Raw genomic sequence first — 22,969 nt, 5'->3', positions numbered from 1 at the left:
GTATACCTACACACACACACACACACACACCCTCTCTCTCTCTCACACACACACACGTATATCGGAGGTGCCAAAAATGTATACAAGTGGACACTTTGGTCAACGTTGCTCAAGCAGTAGTTTGCCATAATCAGAAGTGTCTGGACGCTGATGGCAACCACTTTGAGCCCCTTTTGTAATTGCAGAAGTCAAACATGATTTGTATTTATTGTCTGTTATCAGTGTATATTGAGTGTTAAATTTTAATTTTTTTTCTTTCTTAAAATGTGTATACATTTTTTTTTGGCACTGACTGTATATCTGTTTTTATATAAAAATACTGATTTGCTTTGGTGACCCATGAATGAATTTTTGCCCCCAATAATTGGCAATAAAACACAAAGCAAAGGGGATCTTGAGCTTAGTCTTAAAAGTTAAGTAAGATTTGGTGATAAGAGGGTCACCTGAGGTGGATGAAAGAGGGGAAAAGGCACATGCATTGCAGGGGGACTGAACAGCCTGGAAACGAACAGAGTTTAGAGGGGCAGGTAGGCAGATCCTAGTTCCATAAGGATGTGTGCCACACATCAGTTCCACTTCCCTATGTCCATTCAGCTGAGAAAAAACACATGAGTTTCAATGATGATGTATTAGCTACCACACCAAGAGGACTGTTAACAAAAATGGGTTTACAATTTCAAAGGAAAGCAATGTTTAAGAAATTGTAAATTATCAAATATGATAGAGACTTGCAGAAAAGATAAAGGTTTTTAAATATGAAAAGACTTGAAGAAAAGCAAAAAATAGTATGACTGCCTTTATACAGAGGAGTTCTATGTTAATTTAGATGTTTAAAAGACCAATTGTGTGATACTAGGCTACTTCTCTATGCCACATGTATTTATAAATTTGAGAGAACAGGGGGAAGTATCAGATGACATGAGGGGAGCAATGGATGGATGACAAAATACGTGAATTTCTTTTTCCCTTATTTAGCTCTCTTTTAAAGCCAAGAAAACACAATGTTAAAGAAAAACTACACAGCAGTGACTGAGTTTATTCTGCTGGGACTGACTGATCGAGCGGAGTTGCAGACTGTCCTTTTTGTGGTATTCCTAGTCATCTACCTGATCACAGTAATGGGTAATGCGGGCATGATCTTGTTAATCAGAAGTGACTCAAGACTTCACACACCAATGTACTTCTTTCTCAGTCACCTGTCCTTCGTAGATCTCTGTTATGCCACCAATATCACTCCTCAGATGCTGGTTAATTTCTTATCCAAGAGAAAAACCATTTCTGTCGCTGGGTGCTTTGTACAGTTCCACTTTTTCATTGCCCTGGCCATCACAGAGTATTATTTGCTCACAGCAATGGCTTTTGACCGCTACATGGCCATCTGCAAACCCTTGTTATATGGTATCAAAATGTCCAGAGGTGTCTGCATCGCTCTCGTTGCTGTTTCTTATACTTATGGCTTTGCAAATGGTCTGGCACAGACCATCCTGATGCTTCGTCTCTCCTTCTGTGGACCCAATGAAATCAACCACTTTTACTGTGCAGACCCACCTCTCTTGGTCCTTGCCTGCTCAGATACTTATGTCAAAGAAACTGCCATGTTTGTGGTGGCTGGTTCCAACCTCACCTGCTCTCTCACCATGATTCTCATCTCCTACATTTTCATTTTCATGGCCATTTTGCGTATTCGCTCTTCTGATGGGAGGCACAAGGCCTTCTCCACCTGTGGGTCTCATCTGACGGCTGTCACTATCTTTTATGGGACACTGTTCTGTATGCATCTGAGACCTCCTTCGGAGGCATCTGTAGGACAGGGGAAAATTATAGCTGTGTTTTATATCTTTGTGAGTCCCATGTTAAATCCTTTGATCTATAGTCTACGAAACAAAAATGTTAAAGAAGCAATAAGGAAAGTTATCCAAATGAAATTGTTTGATAAATAAAGTATACATTTTGGTCACAGGTATATATTATATCCAATTGTATGACCAATTATGAGCATTTTTAATTAAGAGATCACTTTCTGCCACTTTTGGGCCTGTTTTGTGTTTTGTAATTCACATATTAGACTTGGAAAAATATGTCAAACTATTTGCTAGCATTTACCATGTCCGTGAATTAAAAAAACAAACAAACAAACATAAACAAAGAAAAAAAAACAGGACTGTAATTCAAAGACAACACCAGAATGCATTATTATTACTCTTTAAAGTCAATAAAGAATAGATGGTCCATTTGTGACAACCTGGATGGTTGGATCTTGAGATTATTATGCTAAGCGAAATAAGTCAGAAAAAATTGAGAACCAGAAAAAACTGAAAGCAACAAAGGCACAAGACAGACAAATAAAGAAACAAAAACTCATAGACAGAGACAATAGTTTAGTGGTTACCAGAGGGTAAGGGGGAGGGGGTGGTAGATGAGGATAAATGGGATAAAAAATATGGTGATGGAAGGAGAACTGACTCTGGGTGGTGAACACACAATGTGATATATAGATGATGTATTACAGAAGTGTACTCTTCAAACCTGTGTAACTTTACTAACCATTGTTACCCCAATAAACTTTAATGAAAAAAAAATCAAAAGGATAGATGGTCCAGTCCATAATACTCAGAGAGCTACCAAGCTACAAAAGACAGAATCATCAAATGATGGTAAGGTAATGAGAATTTGTTAGATTTTTATAGTGCTTAATAATTTCCAAACTACATTCCAGAAACTTCTCAACCAGGGCAGGGGAATTTTTTCTTCTCCCCCCCCCCCCCCATGCAATCATATAGTAATGAAGATCTATGTGTATCTCAGATTATTACTCTAAGAAATATCTTTAGAATGATAGTACTGGTCCAATAGAATCCTCACTCACCAGGTTTTTCACAGAATGTCAAATTTCTTTCAGAAGATTGTTTTGTTTTATTGGTATGCATCCCATCATAAAAGTGGTTTTGTGGTTTCCCCTGTTAATTTTTTATTATGTACTGTTTCCAACATACAGCCAAAGATAGAAAGTAATAGAAAGACCACGGGTTTAAGCTAACTGATCATTATTAAATCCTCACACAATGCCACCTTTGTTTCTGATATTTTGGATACTCAGATATTCTAAAATTGAGTCCTCCCAGCCTGATTCTGCTCTTCTCTTTGTTTCTTCCATTGAACTATAATGTAATTTAATGTTTCTTTACCTTATGTAGAGTTTTAACATTTGTTAGGTGTTTATGTATCCACAGAATTATGTAATATTACTTTACTAGATTTAAAATGTGATAGAAATGAAATCAATCTATGTGTCCTTCTGCAATTTATTTTATTTTTCACTAAATCTTGTCAGATTTGTTTATACTGATTTTTGTAGCAGTAATTTTTACTGATATATTCTATGTCGATATATAAATACGTCATGATATATTTATATATTATTCTATTGATGCACAACTATATTTTTCCAATTTTTGATATAAAAATCCAGCAATAGATTTTCTTATGGAATTCTGAATATGTACCAGTTCAAAGAGTCCTCTCATGTATGTACCTATGTACCTATGATGGTAATTTCTCGTACTCCTGACAATAAACGTTTGAGAGTGCCCTTACTCCACATTCTTGTCAGCACAATATATTGTCAGACTTTTAATATGTTTTCCAATCTGATGGTGCAAAATGAATTCTCATTTCTTGTATAAGTTGTTGGATCGTCATTACAGGTGAAGTGTTTTTAAATGTTTTGATGATAATTAGAGATGTCTCTTTTTATTTTTCCAGTTGTTTGTTCATATTCTTTGTTCACTTTTCATCCGGGTAATTTGATCTTTATTGTCTCCATTTGTAATAGCTCTTTATGTATTCTGTACTAGGAACTAATCTTTTAATTACACATTCAAGGCAAATATCTTCAAACTGTTTGTAGCCTGTATTTTATTTTTGTGCACAATATATTTGCTGGTACAGAAATACTTCATTTTAATGCAGTTTAAATTTATTAGTCTTCTCTTTATGGTTGTTCATTGCATGTTGTCCAAACAATTGTTTCCTTTAATTTGAGTCTATCTTACTATCAGGCCCACTTAAATCTTATGAGAATAAGGAAAGCACTGATTGGAGGGAAGCTAAGGAAATGTTTTAAAAATGGTGAGGGAACAAAGAACAAACTGTGACTACAGGTCCAGGAATGGCAGCCACCCACAACTGAAAATGTAGTCAGCTCAGTATGTGAAGACAGGCATCAAAACCCTACCCTGCCACCACCTAGGTACGTGGCCCTGGGTAAGTTATCCATCACTATTCTTTTAGTGGAATCTCTGTTTTTTTAGCTGAAAATTTAGGATGAAGCCCCTACTTCTTAGGGTTATGTTAAAAAGTCAATAAAGGGGATCAAATATATAGTGATGGAATGAGAACTGACTCTGGGTGGTGAACACACAATGTGACATATAGATGATGTATTACAGAATTGTACACCTGAAATCTATGTAACTTTGCTGACACTTGTCACCCCAATAAACTTTAATTTAAAAAAAGTCAACCAAAGTAGCTCTGGGACAGTTGTTCACACATAGGAAATGCTCACCACGATTTCTGCCAATGACCTGTGTTGCTGAGTCTTGTTCAGGTAGATCTTATCCAAGGCATCGATGTTCCTCAGAGCTCTGGATTTTAAGAGAGGATAGTTTTAGTATAAAAGAAATAGAAAACATAACAACCAGACCATCATAAAATTTCAAGATGACATCCTTTTGTGTGCCTTCCACAAGGCTCTTAGGGCAAATAGTAAATTTGAAATTATGGAAAATGTCACTGAGGCATGTGATTCATTTTCTGATCCCAGTGTTCCAATTAAGCCTAAGACAGGTGATTCCCAATGTAACACTCATTGCCGCTACTTTTAAATCCTTCTGAGATTTGCCTTAAGAGCAGTTCCTACCTCCCACAACCGTGTATAAATATGGCCACTTTTTACAGCTTAGAGAGGCCTCTATGAAGTACTTAGTCAGAGGCTGAGAAAATAGGTGCTTATCCGAACCAGAGTAAGTCTTTGTGTTTTTATTCTCTTTGTGTTTTAGTCAGGAGGAAATTGTATTAAAATCTCACACTGAGGCCTACGAATTTTGTACCGCAATTCCTCATGCAATCCTTTCTCTTTTCAGTGGCAGAGTTTGAACCTTAACTAATTTCCATGATGGTAGGTTTATTACAATTTCTGTTGATCTTCCTGGACAATATTTTGCAGACCTGTCTCTGTTGCAAAGAACCAAGAAAGGCCAGCATTCTGCACCACACACAAATGTAAGGATATTTTCAGACATGGGACGGAGCTTACCCTAATTCAGGAGTTCTTATAGTTAGAGACAGACAATCTATAAGCCCCTTATATATTCTTTTGTTGTTGTTGTTAGATTCTTAATGTGTGCATTTATCAGGTTGAGGAGCCATGGTTTCAATAGTTTCATTAGATCTTTTGTGGGATTAGTATTTAAAAAACAAGAGGCTTAAGGGCCATTCTTATAATGAATCCTTGCTGAAAGTTTTTCCTTAACTCTACTTTTTCTTATAATGAATCCTTGCTGAAAGTTTTTCCTTAACTTTACTTTCTTTTATTCTGGAAAAAGAAAGTCTTTTGTCATTCATTTGTAGTTTAATGACTCACGAAATATGTCTAGACAGCTAGTTGATGGAGCTAGTTGATGGAGCTGATTCTTGTTAGGGATTCTTCTATTCATTTTCTTAGGCTGACTTTATTGGGAAGCAACTTGTGCGGTTGACATAGTCTAGTTTTCGGAAGTCCTTCAAGCTAGGTTTAATGCCCTGCTGTCATTGTGTTGAAATTTTTAAATAATTTTTGAACAAGGATCATTTGTATTTTACTTTGTACTGGGCCCTGTATATTGCATAGCTAGTCCTAGGTCCAGGTTTTGCAATTCATAATTTTCTACTGTCCTTGAGCTACTCCCTTGCTGGCCTCCATCAGGTAGAGGTTGTCCCTGGTTGTGAACTAGGAACCCACAAGTGCCTCGTTCAGAAGACGTTAACCTTTCCATCTGGACTGACACAAAAAGTCAGAGCAGCTGTGATTTTCTTTCTCTGTAAACACTCACTATTCATAGTGTTTTTTTGCTTCTCTCCACTTACCAGCATTTCTGATCTACTTCGATTGGATAATTCTGGATCTCTTACAAATCATTGAGCTTGTGATCAAAATCATTTCAGATCCATAGGCAGTCATCAAGTGACATGAAACAAATGGCCCTTATGCAAATGACACCGTCAAGTCCAATTTCCAGCTGTGTCTTCATAAATCTGAAATTCCCAAATCTTTATAAAAAACCTGAAATTCCCAAACCTTTCCAGTTTTCTCTGGTCAGGTAACCACCACCTAGTCACTCTCTGGGATTTCCTGGGTACAGGAAAAAATGAAAATATCTTTTAAGCCACCCTGCTGCTGTCATACAAATCAAAGTTCAGTTTTCAGAGTATTTTGTACTGGACGCTTCTTGAAGAAAAGCTGCAAATTGATGATTCCTGTTCTGCAGTGAAGGCTCTTGATATTCTTGGTAGGAAAGTCATAGGTAGAGCTGAATCAGATGTCAATGAAGTGAAACATTTGTATTTTAGAGAACAACTCAGCTGGAATTTTCTGCTCCACTGTGTGTATACTCTGTACAAACAGATATCCCCAGCAATTCCAAAGGAAGACCACACATGGTATCTTTGCATCTGCTCTTTATTTTTTCTGAACACCCTTCTTGAAATAACCTTATTGCTTGTCCTCGTCTTCCTTCAGTTTGTTGCTAAAAATGTCACCTTTTCACGAGTTCTTTGTTGATGCTACTTTTTAAAAAATTTGATCACTCTGTCCCCAAACTCCATTTTCTTTCTTTTTCTACCATTTGAAACACCATGTACTTACTTACAGTGCTGTCTGTCACTGTCCACCAGAATGTGAATGCCAGAGGGCAGGGCTTTTTGATGGCTTTGTTCATTTTGCATTTATAGTGTCTATTCATACGATATGATGAGTCTCCATAAATATTTCTTTCATGTATATCTGTAATGACTAGACAGAGGAAGGGTGAATATTATTATTCCCACTTACAAATGGAGAATGAAGTGACTCATGGTTAAGGATCATTATAAGTTATTAATAACTGTTATTAGTGTATTCAGCAAACATTTATAGTATTTACTATTCTGGGTAAAGAACATAGAGATATAAGAAGATTTTGTCACTGTCTTTCTACCAGTTACACCACTAAAGTATGTTTTAGTGATTCATTTTGAAATGAGACGAGAATGGGGCTGATTTTAAAAAATAAGTATGAGAGAAAATCCAAAAAATAAAAGCATCTTGAGAGAAAGGAAGAGGGGACTCAGTGCTAGTTGTGATGTGAAGGAGAGTTAAAAAACCATAGGGATTGTAGTATGTCTAGATAGAGACAAGTTGTGATTAATAATTTAAATACTAAGTATGCAAAACATTTATAAACACATTATGTCATTGCTATAGAGTGCCCTCAAAATAGTCACTTGGTTTAATGATTCTTGTTCATTTATGTGGCATATGTTTATGGTACTACTGTGACGGTGCCTGTTTACAGTGTGATTCTGGGAACACCTGCATTAGAATCTTCTGGATAATTGTTAAATATGAAGATAACAGTATCTCACATTAGGCTTTCTGAAAAAAAAAAACAACTTTCTGTGATTTGCTTCATTAAAAAGGTTCTCAAAAAAAAAGTGAGGTTCTCAAATAATTGCTTTGTGAACTCAAGTTCAAAAAGCACTTAACTCTCCTAAGTATATGACATCATGAAAATCTCCACGAGGACACGGAGATGAGTAAAACACTGCATGTAAATCATTCTTTCATGCTTACACTATTTTTTTCTTTTCGTTTTAAAACCCAGTGTATAACCATGTGCTTAGAAGTCATAGTACAATAATGGACTGGATTTTGTCCCTGCCCCTGACTAGTATATGAGTACGGAGATGTGATGTATCAGAGAATAAGCTAGAGGTTTACAGGGTGTACTGCAAGCATAAAATAGGAAGGGATGAATTCAACCTCAAGTATGATAAGACTGAATTGATAAACTCTTCACGAAGGATGGGCTTTTAAACTGGGCCATACAGGATGAGTAAGAGTTTGAGAGGCAAAAAATAGTGCAGGGAGAGATATGGGATATGTATGGATATGTGTATATATACATAGATATAAGTTGCATATGTGAATATAAGTATGGGTATGAGGATAGTTATCTATAAGTATAGCTATAGGTATAAGTGTAGGTAAGAAGTAGAAATTAATAATTCAATATAAAGGCAACTGAGATGATGGCGTAGTAGAAATACAAAGTTGATTTATAATAGTTTGCTTTTGAACGACATAAGGATTTCAGAGGAAAAATCATTTCAATCATCAGTAGCATGAGTTTTACCTTGATGTCTGCTCTATTTCCATTGTTTCAAATGCAGGCACAGACTCTCAGAAAATGCCCAGGACAAATGGCAGTGTAGTCACAGAATTCATTCTCCTGGGGCTCACAGAGCGCCCTGAACTCCAGCCTCTCCTCTTTGTGCTGTTCCTGGTTGTGTATCTTGTCACCCTCGTGGGTAACCTGGGCATGATTGCGTTGATCAGACTGGACTCTCGCCTTCACAAGCCCATGTACTTCTTCCTTACTAACTTAGCCTTCGTGGACTTGTGCTATACCTCAAATGCAACCCCACAGATGTTGACTAATTTCCTATCAGAGAAGAAGACCATCACCTTTGCTGGCTGCTTTACCCAGTGTTACATATTCATTGCGCTTCTCCTCACTGAGTTTTACATGCTGGCAGCCATGGCCTATGACCGCTACGTGGCCATATGCAACCCTCTGCATTACAGTGTGAAAATGTCCAGGCGTGTCTGCATCTGCTTGGCCACATTTCCTTATGTCTATGGCTTCTCAGATGGGCTGTTCCAGGCTATCCTGACCTTCCGCTTGACCTTCTGTAGGTCCAATGTCATCAACCACTTCTACTGTGCTGACCCGCCACTCATTAGGCTTTCCTGCTCTGACACTTACGTGAAAGAGCGTGCCATGCTCATATCAGCTAGTTTCAATCTCTCCAGCTCTCTCACCATCATCCTGGTGTCCTATGCCTTCATTATTGCTGCCATCCTCCAGATCAAATCAGCAGAGGGAAGGCACAAGGCATTCTCCACCTGTGGTTCCCACATGTTGGCTGTTACCCTATTTTATGGGACCCTCTTCTGCATGTATGTGAGACCTCCAACCGATAAGACTGTCGAGGAATCCAAAATGATAGCTATCTTCTACACCTTTGCAAATCCGGTGCTTAATCCATTGATCTATAGTCTGCGGAACAAAGATGTAAAGCGAGCATTGAACACTGTCCTCCGACAACATGTGGTCACTAAGAGGGCAGTGCCTCCACTTGCCAATAAACCATAACACTAAACCTTTGGCTCAGCTGTCTTTGCATGTGTGATGTGCTTTGGTATTCTTTATGGATATGCCTCAGGGACTCAGCTCCAAAGCTCAGGTGTGGGGAAAAATGAGCGGCTCCTGTTGGTCTGTGCACTTGTCCCTCAACATGTGGTCCTTGGACCAGCAGCCACAGCATTACCTTGGACGTTGTTAGTATGTGGCATCACATACTGCACCTCACGTCTACTATATCAGACCTGTGTTTGAAACAAATCCTAGGTGGTCTGTAAACACATGAAAGTTGGGGAACAGTGCACTAAGTGAAAATTCCCTCTTGGCATGCCCTGGGTCACTGGTGTGCTTTTATTGTGTATTGCAGTAGGCAGGATAAGCCTGCTATCAGCCCAGTTCCTTGAATTTATTCTATTCTTATTACCATCTTTCTTCTGGGGTAGGAGTCTTTAAGAAACAGGTCCTTCTGTACTCCTTCCCGACTTACCAACTAAAACAAGACATTGTGGCCATCATAGTGGTTTCCCGTTTCTTGTGAATGTGCCTGTATCATGTACTGCTGAAGGTTCTTCTGAAGGTATGGGAATGGGGAGAGAGAGGAATAGAGTGAGCATTCTGAGCATTCTTCCCCAGACCTGAGTTTGTGGAGCTAGTTTGTGGCCTCTGAGCCATAGTACCCTACTTCCTCCTCCTGACCTGCAATGCTGGATCCATAAACTCAGGTCTAGGAAAAGAATAAATGTTTTCTGCATCACTGGGACTTCAAAACTTTAGAACTCACTGGGGTTATTGTTCATCTTTTTTTCTAGTTTTTTTAAATGAAAATTTGGATTATTTATTTCAGTCTCACTTTTTTTGTCATATATATTTATATCTTTCACCTAAACGTTGCTTTAGCTGAAAGCTACTAATTTTTTTATAATTCAGTTTGCAATATTTTCTTATTTTCTCAGTGACTTCTTTAACCTGTGGGTTGTTTAGCAGAGAGTGGTTAATTACTCTACATTTGGGACTTTAAAATATATTTCATTGTTATATATTTTTAATTTAATTCTCTTGTCAATGAGCACTCACCTTATGATTTTATTCTTGAAAATTTATTGACTAGTATTTTTTCTAACTTGATTGTGATATAATTGACATATAACAATGTTTAAGCTTAAGATGTACAATGTGATGCTTTATAAAATATATATATTAGAAAATGATTATCACAATAAGGTAATTAACACATCTGTCATCTCACATAATTACAATTTTTTTGGTAGTAGATAATTGGATACTTGGTAAGTGGGAAGAAGAAAATGTAGACTTACTATTTTCACCTTTACTCTATTTGTTTCCACGTGTGGGTAAATAGATAACATGTTGGTAAATTACATGCTTACCAGGTTTTTCATGCTATATTACTTTCCAACTCCTGGACCTAACACCTTGAATGAACTCCACTACAACTTATTATGTCTTGTCCAAATGATTTTACTCATGGGATTTTGTAACTTTATTCAATAATGAAAGTTTTTTAGCAAACACTCTGTAATACTTTTGTGGAAGGGACTGTACAAAACACAATTCAGACTGGGAAAATGTCACAGAAACCTCAAAGTCCATAACTTGTTTTATATCTTTATTAATTTTCAACTGATCTGATTAGAATAAATAGTGAACCATAATGCAGAATATCTATGGGAATAAATTCCTGATCACTCAAAGGAATCAGCTCAAAACGATTATGAATTGATGCAATTATATTGCGCAAATTTCGAAGCTCTAATAAGTATGAATCTACATAAATATCTATTTCCCTGGGGTTTTCTCTTGTAGCAACATTGTAATTATTTTTTCAGGGTGTGTTGAAAAATACTTTAGGGATAAAAGTTTCAAATTACAAGTTGGTTATAAATCATTACTCACAACTCATCCCTTGGACCGCTAGTGTCTCTGAGAAAACTTTTCCCCGGGTCAGGTAGGAATGAAAATTCTGACTTCTATGTTTGTAATTTCTTTTCTTGTTTCAGTTTTGGATCTTCATGAGTAGGATTCTGGTGACAACAGAAGCAGCTTTGAATGTCAGTGTAATGTCTTTGCCAGTATTTCTTATGTAGATTGGTCACTAGAAAATATAAAATTTTATTGGAATTGTGTTTACATTAATCATTTTACTTTACAAATAGCATTCTCCCCATTCATGCAATAATTTCACACACATTAAATAACCGTATTGGAGTAAACACTTGACAATTGACAATCTTAAACATTCTTTTAGACTAATATCTATTGAAAGAACAGTCCCCTCACCAAAAGAAAAATCTTGGCAAATAATTCAGAAGAGGGACAAATTCAAACATAATAATACCCATTCTAGCAAAAATGAAACTCTCATAGAGCTTTTAAATCTCTTTAAATTATTGGAGATGGAAAGTTTGGGGACAAATTTAATGTTAACTAAGAGATACATGACTAGCAATGAGTATAGGGTTTGTAATTCCATAAATGATGGATCAGAATGTTGTAAATGATGGAAATTTTAGAAATTATTTAGTCAAATTCTGATACTGAAGAAATGAAACCTCTGAAGTCTGTACAAAGAGGGCCACTATATTAATGTTAAAAAAAGACCAAAACCAAAACCAAAAACCAAAACAAAACAAAAAATTGTTTTCTAAATGAAGACTCAAAGAAGTCTTTACTGATACGTTATTGGCTAGTACAAAGCCATAATGTGTAACATGCTCTGTAATTTAGGTTCATGCATTGTAATTAGGTAATATGCCCTGCCCTATATTGGCGAGACAGTGGAATGGAAAACCAAAAGACGGGAAAGGTACTGGAGTTCATGATGGCAGCGTAGACCTGAAGATGCTCCTTCCTGGGAAATTGTATTCACCTGAAATGCACGGCTTCACCAACTACATGCCTCATCTAACTTTTCTTTCATTTCCTACCTTAAAATATCATTTCGCTCAGCTATTCTTGCAAATTTCTCCATGTGTTGATGATGCATTGAGGCAGTTTCTAGACTGAAACTAAAACTAAATTTCAATCACTCTTATTCCTATTTTCTGTGTTCCTTTCTGTGGCTTCAACAGGCCCTAGTGTTTCACTCAAGTCCATCTTACAGGATTCCAAACACAGTGACCATACGCACAGGGAGTAGTTAGTAAATGTGACAGCACTTCAGTGTGATCCTGGGACATTTGCACTGTAACTGGAGCCTGGAGAGGGCATGCTTTGTCCCCAAGTGAACCATTTCACCAAGTAGTAGTTCAGGTACCAGTGACACTTGCAAAGGTGAGCTTCACACTTTTGTTGATTGATTGCTTTTTCCCCCCCATGGGAGACTAAGAAATTCTTAGAGCTCCAGATTTTCACCAAATATTTATTGTGTTTGCTAATTTACCATAAATGGCCCCTGTGGTTTTTTTGTTCAATAATTTCTTTTCAACTACAAGTAATGTTTTTTCTTGCATCTTTATAGCATAAAAAATAAACAGATACATGATATCTTTGTGAAGCAAATTCATCAGCATAAACAAATCTGTGTGGTTTCTGTTACCTAGTTTATTTGTGACCATTCCAAACCAGAGGAAAGCAATTTGACATTACTGAGCCAGTAAAATCTAATGTGAAGTTTTTGTTTAGTTATATTTTTTGAAATAAGGAACATAGACTTTAAAAAAACTCATTGCTACCTAGACTGACTCCTACTGATCCAGAAATTTCAAATTGGACACCAGTGCCATAGGGAAATGCCTGTTTGAAAGATGTCTGGTTTTCTGCCTCACTAAAATTTAATTATTTTTTGTGTGATTTTTCTCATTCAGAGAGCAAATTATTCATGGCTATTATACACTTGTTCAACAATATCTCCAGTAATTCAATAGGAATTACATGGAATTCTGTATTGGAATAGGAGTTAGGAAATTATAAGAGTCATGGAGGATAAAGTTTGTTGCTGCTTGCATATATCACATAAATGAACAATCTTTCTAACCACAGGGTACACTGGGTGTAGTAAAAATTAAGCAGGAACTTATGTAAGGCAGTTTCCACAGCCAATAAGCAGGGGCCTTGGACACATCCTAACAGTGCATGCTGTATACAAATTTGCTTATAGAAACAGAAATAATCTTCAGTTGAGTTTCTATTCAGATACTTTCAGTAGAAAAAAGGCTCTAATGCAGCAAGTTTGAAATTATCACAGGGATTTACCAAAAATATTTAAAATTTGCCAATGGTATTTTTCATATGCACACCTCAGATCTCAGTTTTTTTTTTTTTTTTTTTTTTTGAGATATTGAGAATCATGTTTTCCAGCTACTTTTTGGTCTTTATAATGTGAATCAGACAAGAAACTCAATTAGAGTGGTCTTGGAACAGAGTCATGGATGGTACCACAAGGGCTTTAAAAAGGGAGGGGAGGAGAAACTAGGGTTGTATAATTTTAAAAAGAGCTTAACAAGTAGGAATTTCAACACAGGAAAAATGAAAATGTGTGCAAGTTATATGACAGTATTTAAAATAGTTGGAACTCGTTTCCTCTTATATTCACATATATGTTAATTTATCATATGCCTTATCCCAAATAGTAAGCAACCATTACTATTTGTTTGAAATGATATGATGAGCTAACAGGTGCTAGTATTTATGATCTACCTGTAGAGATTATGTGTTTGCAGGTAGAGAAGATTTGAGCCCACCTGTGATTGATGTACGGAGCACTGATGTCACATGGTAGTCTATTTCCTTCAGAGCTCTTAGATTTTTTTCTGCTTGTTTCTATTCTCTTCCCATTCATGGAGTTCCTTTTTCATGCTCAGTATTTTCTCCAAGCAACTGTTTTTGAGAACATGAATCAATGACCAATTCAAACATGCTTTAGTACCCTACCAGTGGCATTAGTGAATGAAGGTGGTTTTCCAAGCACAGAACATAGCTTACTTCCTTATATTTTGTTTAGCATTTGAAGTGCAAGGATTCGAGCAATCTCTGGTGCTCATTGTGGCATGAGGTTTTCTTAGCCTCAAGAGAACATTTGTGATGCTCTGGGTTCTTTGAACAAATAAGTTTAGGAAAGGCTGCACATTCGTGCCCACCTTCTGTAGCTTCAAATCCATATGGACATATAAAAGGTTCTGAGATTCTCTGCAACAGAGAAACCTATCTCCTTTTTCCCCCAAACTCAGCATTTTTCAAACTTATTTTTATCCTAGACTTGTTTTGTTGTCTGATATCCACTTGTTCCACTGAGCACAGTTTTGGAAATACTAATCTACAGACTCAGGTGTTTGTGCCCTATTTTCCCCATTCCTAATTGTACTTGCTCTATCAGTTGGAGGATTTTCCTGAAGGTAAAATAAAATAGAATAGCATAATTGTTTTGTAAAACTGAAGTGCCTGTGTGAATGAGAGGAAATATATCTTTCTAGCCTTATTATCAAAATACAGTCTTTTCTTCCCAAACTGTAGAGTGTGATAGCTGAACCTATTTACAGGAAAGGGTAGGAAATAGGCAGATTAAATTCCAATCTTGATACATATATATTTTTACATATATTTTTAAAATTTTTTGTATGTATGTATGTATGTATGTATTTTTATTATGGAATATTGGGGGACAGTGTGTTTCTCCAAGGCCCATCAGCTCCAAGTCGTTGTCCTTTAATCTAGTTGTGGAGGGCGCAGCCCAGCTCCAAGTTCAGTTGCCGTCCTCTATCTTTATTTGCAGGGGGCTCAGCCCACCATCCCATGTGGGAATCGAACCGGCAACCTTGTTGTTGTTGAGAGCTCTAACCAACTGAGCCATCTGGCCGTCCCTCTGGAAGTTCAGTGGCAGCTCATTGTCTTCAATCTAGTTGTGGAGGGCGCAGCTCACTGGCCCTTGTGGGAATTGAACCAGCAACCCTGTTGCTCAGAGCTCGCGCTCTAACCAATTGAGCCATTTGGCAGCCCCCTGTTTGTTATAATTTTTATTGTCTTTATTAGTTGTTGAATGTAATATGATGACCAACCTGGTGCTGCTCTTTAGGGCATAGTTGTACCGATTTCAAGATTAGATGGATATCTTTATGTCATTACAATGGAAGACTTATATTCCTAAGGCAAATATTTTCCGAATGCAGTCATCCTTTTGGTGAGGGAGGAAAAAGCACTTTTGCTATTTACGTAAATCCTGATTGTCTAATTATTGTATTTTCCTCCCAGAGACCAAAGTTGTAGATTCAAGCCCTGCAAATTCTATTTCAAATTAACAGGGAATGTTGTTTCTAATTCATCACAATAACTTGATTGTAACACACACACTCCAAAAAAAATATGTCAAAGACAAATTCAAAAATATGCTACCTTGTAGCTTTCAGAAATGTTCACACTTCTTGCCCTGTGATGGGGACTTTCAGGTTCTTTGGCAGCTTGCTGCTTCCTAAACATTTTGTTTGACACAATAGAAAATTCATCCCTGCATCGGTGTAGACTATGTTTGATTTCTCTTGAAAGCCTCCTATTACTGCATATACTTTTCACACTATCTGAGAATCCTCCCCACACTTGTCCTCCTATCGTCTTTCCCCGAAAATGAGACCTAGCCGCACAATCAGCTCTAATGCGTCTTTTGGAGTAAAAATTAATATAAGACCTGGTACCATATTATGTTACATTATATTATGTTACATTATATTATGTTACATTATATTATGTTACATTATATTATGTTACATTATATTATGTTACATTACATTATATTATATTATATTATATTATATTATATTATATTATATTATATTATAATGTTATATTATTATATTAGAGACCGGGTCTTATATTGTAGTAAAATAAGACCACGCCTTATATTAACTTTGCTCCAAAATATGCATTAAAGCTGATTGTCCGACTAGGTCTTATTTTCGGGGAAACACAGTAGAGTTATTCTTTAAGCCTCAGTTAAAGGTTATCATTCTTTGATGTCTATCCTGATTCCTGAATGTAATTGGTTACTTTGTTCAAATCTTTGTTACTGAACCAATCTCCTTTACTCTTAATTTTCTCTTCATATGCTCTTTCAGTATGCTCTGGTTAAAGATAGGTTTAAAAATTGAATTATTTGCCAATGCTGTATTTGATAGGCTTCACGTAAAAATAATGAATTCTGATACCTCTTTAAAATTGGTCTTAAGATCTTGGAACATAGGGCCACATTACCACAAAATTCAACCGGCCTGCTGCCTCTGTAGCCTGGGAACAATTCTCTGTTCATTTCAGTTCACTCTTACCCAGACCGCTCCACTCATTCTTATTTTCTAAATGCCATAGGCATTTTAAATTTGATTCCTTATCCTATTTAGTCTATCACTTATGAAATAACACATGACAACATTAAAAATACACAATGAAAATAATATTCTCCAGATGCCTGGCACAAAGATTTCTCATTTTTTTCTTCCATTATAATCAATATTATCTGAACTGATAATATTATCTGAATGTATAATCCTTTCATTATAATTAGTAACATCTGACCTTTGTGCTAAGAATAATTCTCTCTTAATTAGTGTTTGTTTTATAACTTCTGAACATTATAGTCTGTGATAAAGAAGGTTGAGGTATCCACACAGCCCTCTAGAAAGTTTAGACAAATTTGTTTTCCACCAGCAGCACAATTTGCCAAATTTTGTTATATGCTATAAACCACTTAAATGCTTTCTTGGTTAAATTAAAAAAAAAAAAAAATGGATAAGCCAGTAAAACTATGATCTAAGTTTTGGCCACTTCTCTTTTCCCCTCTCCATGCTTCTCTTGTTTTCATTCATACAAACTCTTCTGAAAATTCTTTCATTGGTAATTCATATAGGGCTTTATTTCCAAATCTGTGGTCCTTATCTTTGGTCTGTTTGCATAGGAATACCACAATCGCCTATATTTCATCGTTACAGCAGTAAAACACGTCCCAGAGCATTTTCTTCAAACCTCTATAATTCTGGGCTCTAATATAGCAGGTAAGGAGTGCAGTTCTCAAAGGTTGAACTTCTAAATATGCACACATGTTAGTGACTGCAAAAATGTTTTCAAATACACCATCACCATTTTGTTCACATCATTCCTGGGCTCAATTATAAAGCCCCTGATTTTATAGTGAATTGCAAGTGGCAGAGGGGGCTCAATCCATTTTCAGACAGACTTTGGGTCATACTTCCCCCATTCCAAAGCAAGTTGGTGTCACAGGAGTCGTTCTCTTTGGGAATCAACTGCACTTTATACACCTAGCTAGTAGGGGCCATGATCTTCTTCTTTTTTTTTTTTTGGTTGCCTCTTTATTTTTTTATTTTTATTTTTTAATTTATTTTTAAAATTTATTGGGGTGACAATTGTTAGTAAAGTTACATAGATTTCAGGTGTACAATTCTGTATTACATCATCTATAAATCCCATTGTGTGTTCACCACCCAGAGTCAGTTCTCCTTCCATCACCATATATTTGATCCCCCTTACCCTCATCTCCCCCCCCCACCCCCCTTACCCTCTGGTAACCACTAAACTATTGTCCCAGCTCCCATCGTCTCGGTCTCTGTTTAATAACAGTTATGTGTGAGAGGAGAGTGGAAGGAGAGAGAAGGAGAATGAAAGCATGAGAGAGAAGAAACACATGATGGACTTCTCATTCCCATCTTTATTTTAATTCATCTAAGAGAACAATGCTGGCACCTAAGAAAATGGTCAGAGGAAATTCCACCTTGGTGACTGAATTTATTCTCTTGGGATTAACAGATCGTCCGGAGCTTCAGCCCATTTTTTTCGTGCTGTTCCTGGTGATCTACCTGATCACTGTCGGAGGGAACCTCGGGATGTTGGTATTGATCAGGATGGATTCACGCCTCCACACCCCCATGTACTTCTTTCTTGCCAGTTTGTCCTGCTTGGATTTGTGCTATTCCACTAACGTGACTCCCAAGATGTTGGTGAACTTCTTATCAGAAAGGAAAACCATTTCCTATGCTGCGTGTTTAGTCCAGTGTTATTTTTTCATTGCCATGGTGATTACTGAATATTACATGCTTGCTGTAATGGCTTATGATAGGTATGTGGCAATCTGTAACCCTTTGCTTTACAGCAGCAAGATGTCCAAAGGGCTCTGTATTCGTCTGATTGCTGGTCCCTATGCCTATGGGTTCCTTAGTGGCCTGATGGAAACCATGTGGACCTACCGCTTGACCTTCTGTGGCTCCAATGTCATTAATCACTTCTACTGTGCCGACCCGCCCCTCATCCGACTCTCCTGCTCTGACACTTTCATTAAGGAGACATCCATGTTCGTGGTAGCAGGATTTAACCTCTCCAACTCCCTCCTCATAATCCTCGTCTCCTACCTCTTCATTCTCATGGCCATCCTGAGGATGCGTTCTGCTGAAGGCAGACACAAAGCTTTTTCCACCTGTGGGTCCCATCTGGTGGCAGTGACTGTGTTTTATGGGACCCTGTTCTGCATGTATGTGAGACCTCCCACGGACAGTTCAGTGGAGCAGTCCAAAATCCTTGCTGTTTTCTACACTTTTGTAAGCCCTATGTTGAACCCCATCATTTATAGTTTGAGGAACAAGGATGTAAAAATAGCTTTTCGGAAATTGATCAGAAGAAATGTATGTTCGGAGCAAAATCACAGTGTACCTTTCTTTATAAGTTAAATAAAAGATATGTATATGAGAACTGGATCTGACTTTAACTGCCTTAACAGTAAAATCAATTTTGAATCGATGATGAAAAGCTACAATCTAATGGCGAAACATGAAAGACATAGGTATATAAGATTTATAGTTCTACGTGTAACAATGAATGCATTGTGAGCGTAAAGGGATGGAATTATATATGTAGGTATGGGGAACACTTCCTCTTCCTTTATACACTTCTACATTTATAACTTTATATATTGCTTTTACATTATGAAAATTATACTTTCTTATAGTAAAACATTCGGTCTTTAGAAGAATATAAACTAAAAGAGTAAAATATTTCCTTTACTTTCCCCCACGCTCATCTTCTAGCCTTCTCACTCCTCAAAGTTACCACTATGAACAGTGTCTTATATTTTCTGAAAATTTCTGTATCTCTCCAAACCAACACAAAATTGTGCATACACATGTCGAAGGTCATGAGCTAATTTTTAGTGCTTCATAATCCTGTAGCATTTATGATGCATGGGCTTTGGTCCCATGGTAGAGAGGAATGTTAGTTCAGTGGCGATGAGACTTGCTGTCACCTCCAGGAGAGAGAGCTTATGATAACATCCCCCTGTCATTCGTGTATTCCTCCCCACTTGTGAGAGTCACTTTCACAAAAACACTTTCTTCCTCCTGCCATACAAGAAACAAGAACCTCCAAACAGTTATTTGTTTTAGATATTAACTCCCAAAGCAGGCAAAGAATGACTCTTACAAAGGTATAATCTTACCTTACTTGTGTCTTTTGTAGAGTTTATTAGTGACATTCTAGCCTCCTGGGGTCTGCGGTTTTCATGCCTTCCCTTATCTTTGCATATTAATCTCTTTTTCAGGATGAGACAGATACGTTCTATTTGTACCATAGTTCAAATTCATCCACAATTGTCCTTTGTCACAGTTATTATATATCTAACTATAGGATTAAATATGTTGACTTGTTTGTAAATATTTTAATGCTAAAGGAGGCAAATGATAAGGAGGTATTTTAAAGATGTTGACATTTCAGGTGATTTTGCAGCTATATCCCATTAGAAAGTTGATGAATGTTTACTGAGTCTCTACAGTAAGCCAAGTACTACTCCAAGTACAAAGGCACCTTTAAGGAGCTCTAGGATTATACAGTTTTGTAGAGTTTATGAAACTGTAAAGAGAAAAATCAATACAATTTTTTAAGTGCTATAATATAAGAAAACAGAAGTCTTGATCAAAAGAGGAAAGAAGCAATTTATTTTGAGTAAATTGAAGTTAATCTCATGGTTGTATAAGACAAGAACTTGTTCATTCTTTATCCTCCTGCTGCAACACACTGCTAGCTTCTAGTACAATGTTATGTCAGACCAGGCAGGGTCTGAACAAAATAAGTGTCAGAACCAATTGTAATCGTATCTGTGAATGTTACTTTCAGTGAAAAAGGAAAAGCCATGTAATTAGTCACTTCCTCAATTGACACATTTGACTCAGTTATATTTCAAAGCTTCTTTTCTACCTTCGAGCCTATTTTTGCTCAAATTTCCTGCAGGGTAATATTTTAGTATTCATTAATTCTATATTATCCCATACAGTTATTTCAACCTTTTTTACGACTAGTTGTTGTTATTTAAATAACTTTATGTTGAAAGTCAGGTTGTCTACAAATTCTGTTAAAACACATATAAACAAATAACTATTTTTGTAACTTTTAACATTCCATTGATAGTTTGTTGACTTCTACTTAAATATATACCTAGATTTGTTACTATTTAAGATACACACATATTCAGTTATGTAAAACCAGCCCCTTTATTATTCCAAATTTTTTGATCTCAGGGTCCATGTTTCTATGTTTACAGCCTAGTTTGGCACCCAGTAAGGATTCAGTAATGATGGCAGCATAAAATAATAAATGAATCTCAGTTTTGAAAATGAAAACATTGTCTCTGTTTTTAGATATACACAGAAAAAATGCCTTTGACTGGACCAACAAATGACTGAGGAAATATATTAGTTGTAAGCCAACAGAAATGTTCAGAAATGCAAGTAACCCATAATGTCATTGAAATTTATGACAAATAGTAGCAATATGAAGCCCACAGTGATGCCGACATACACACAAGTTTAAGAAGAGAGGAATTACATAAAGTGCTTTTATGAATTGACTGGCTGGCTGGCATTACACCATCAGCCTGTGAAGACAGTTTATTTTTTAGTTCATAGTGCACTGTGCTGGACATAGAATAAATATGCACTGATTAAATCCTTTTTGTATCAGTGAATTATTGTAGTAGACCCTGAATTTTTATGTGAAAGTTAAGAAATTCCTTCATTAGTGATAAAGCCTCTGATGAGGGCTTTTAGGAACAGGCTCCTAAATCCTTGTGTTTCACCTTTGAAAGTTAATCCTGCTGGTTTTTATATTTATTTTTAAAAAATTGAGCAATGTGATGATAAAAGAATCTATGAGAAAATAGAGAATATTTACTCTATTTCCATAAAGAACAATAATGATAATATTTCATATTTTTCTTTCCACTTATCTAAAAGTTCATGACTCTAATTGGTGGGCTTTTTTTTTCTTTTAAGGAAAATGAATGCATGTGTATTTCAGGAAGGAATGTTTTGCTAACATGTTTAGATTTAATTTGGTGTAGATGACAAACCATTAACACTTCTTAGCCTGAGTAGTGACCCAAGGGAAATATGACTTCAGTCATCATTCAGCATGTGCCTGAGAGAGAAGAATTCTGTGAAGAGCAGTGATTTTCTTTTAACTAAAAGTAGACATTGACTACACGACGTCACCATTATCAATCCAGAAAATGAGAGTCTCTATTTCAGGCCATTTTTATTCCCATCCAACATTTCTAGCTCTTTGCTTCCATCTAGGAATTAACTTTAGGAGAAACATGAATTAATTATTAATTTATCTATTGTTATTTTTTTTTGCCACCTTTCTTACGGATTTATGCAGCACCCCATTTCATTACAGATTTATTGTTGTGCTGCTCAATTTCCTGTTATCAAAGCCCAAAAATACATGGTGATAAATTTCTCTTTATTCCCCAAATTGTCAAACAGAAGCTGAGTTCCACTAAGATCTCAGAAAAAATAATAAGTTGTGTTTTCTGACTCCCAGACAAGATACTTCAATATGTACTGATTTTCTTTATATTATTGATATTAAGAGACTTAAAGTGTAGAATATTTGAATTGGAAGTGACCTAGGATAGACATATGCATATATTTTAAAAAGGAAGAAGCTGAAAGATGGTAACTTATCTAAAACGAATGGACTAGGCTGTATAAACAGAATTACTCAGTGAAACTAAACCCATTGTACTTAGTTCTCTCTCTAGCTAAACGAATTGTAATGGATTTATTAGAAATTGCTCCCATGAACCTGGAAGGCATGGGGATTTTTGACTTGTTATAGCATATGTTTAATCCATTTATGAATGATATAACGTTTAATCCGTCTCATGAAGTGAGATGAACTAACTGTAAGGGAAGCCACGAATGTTAGTGGCTAAAGACAGAGATTTATCATCTATCTGTTTTCTCATCTCAGTCCAGTCACTGTAGCTCTTTGAATTCAGGAAAATCGATTATCATCTCTAAGGCACAATCCCCTCAACTGTAAAATGGGTTTAATATTAACCTAAGATATTTTTATGAGTTTCTAATAAGATTATGCATGAAAAACATATTCAGTATATCTAGTTTAATGAAAGTCAGTTATTTTATTAATCAACTATATTAAAAACCTTTAACTACATAAAATTCAACAACTATACAAAGTACATCATGTGCCTGCTTTAGGTTTCTCCAGTTGCTTACGTTTGC

At 36.3% G+C, this 22,969-nt stretch overlaps 3 protein-coding genes across 3 annotated transcripts; all 3 read left to right on the top strand.

The window, feature by feature from the left end:
* The first annotated feature begins 951 nt into the window (after nucleotides 1-951).
* LOC109435466 (olfactory receptor 5M5) lies at nucleotides 952-1,940 on the top strand. Its single transcript, XM_019713401.2, has one exon. It carries the CDS (start codon nucleotides 1,002-1,004, stop codon nucleotides 1,938-1,940), a length of 939 nt encoding a protein of 312 aa, XP_019568960.2. The 5' UTR covers nucleotides 952-1,001.
* A 6,546-nt stretch (nucleotides 1,941-8,486) lies between these two features.
* Nucleotides 8,487-9,455, top strand: LOC109435476 (olfactory receptor 5M11). Its single transcript, XM_019713412.2, has one exon. It carries the CDS (start codon nucleotides 8,487-8,489, stop codon nucleotides 9,453-9,455), a length of 969 nt encoding a protein of 322 aa, XP_019568971.2.
* An 8,675-nt stretch (nucleotides 9,456-18,130) lies between these two features.
* LOC109435465 (olfactory receptor 5M5) lies at nucleotides 18,131-19,117 on the top strand. Its single transcript, XM_019713400.2, has one exon. It carries the CDS (start codon nucleotides 18,131-18,133, stop codon nucleotides 19,115-19,117), a length of 987 nt encoding a protein of 328 aa, XP_019568959.2.
* The last annotated feature ends 3,852 nt before the right edge of the window (nucleotides 19,118-22,969 follow it).

Source organism: Rhinolophus sinicus, linkage group LG06 (assembly GCF_036562045.2).
Source record: "Rhinolophus sinicus isolate RSC01 linkage group LG06, ASM3656204v1, whole genome shotgun sequence".
Lineage (NCBI taxonomy): Eukaryota > Metazoa > Chordata > Mammalia > Chiroptera > Rhinolophidae > Rhinolophus > Rhinolophus sinicus.
The sequence above is the reverse complement of the archived record's forward strand: the minus strand, read 5'-3'. Positions and strand labels throughout refer to the sequence as shown.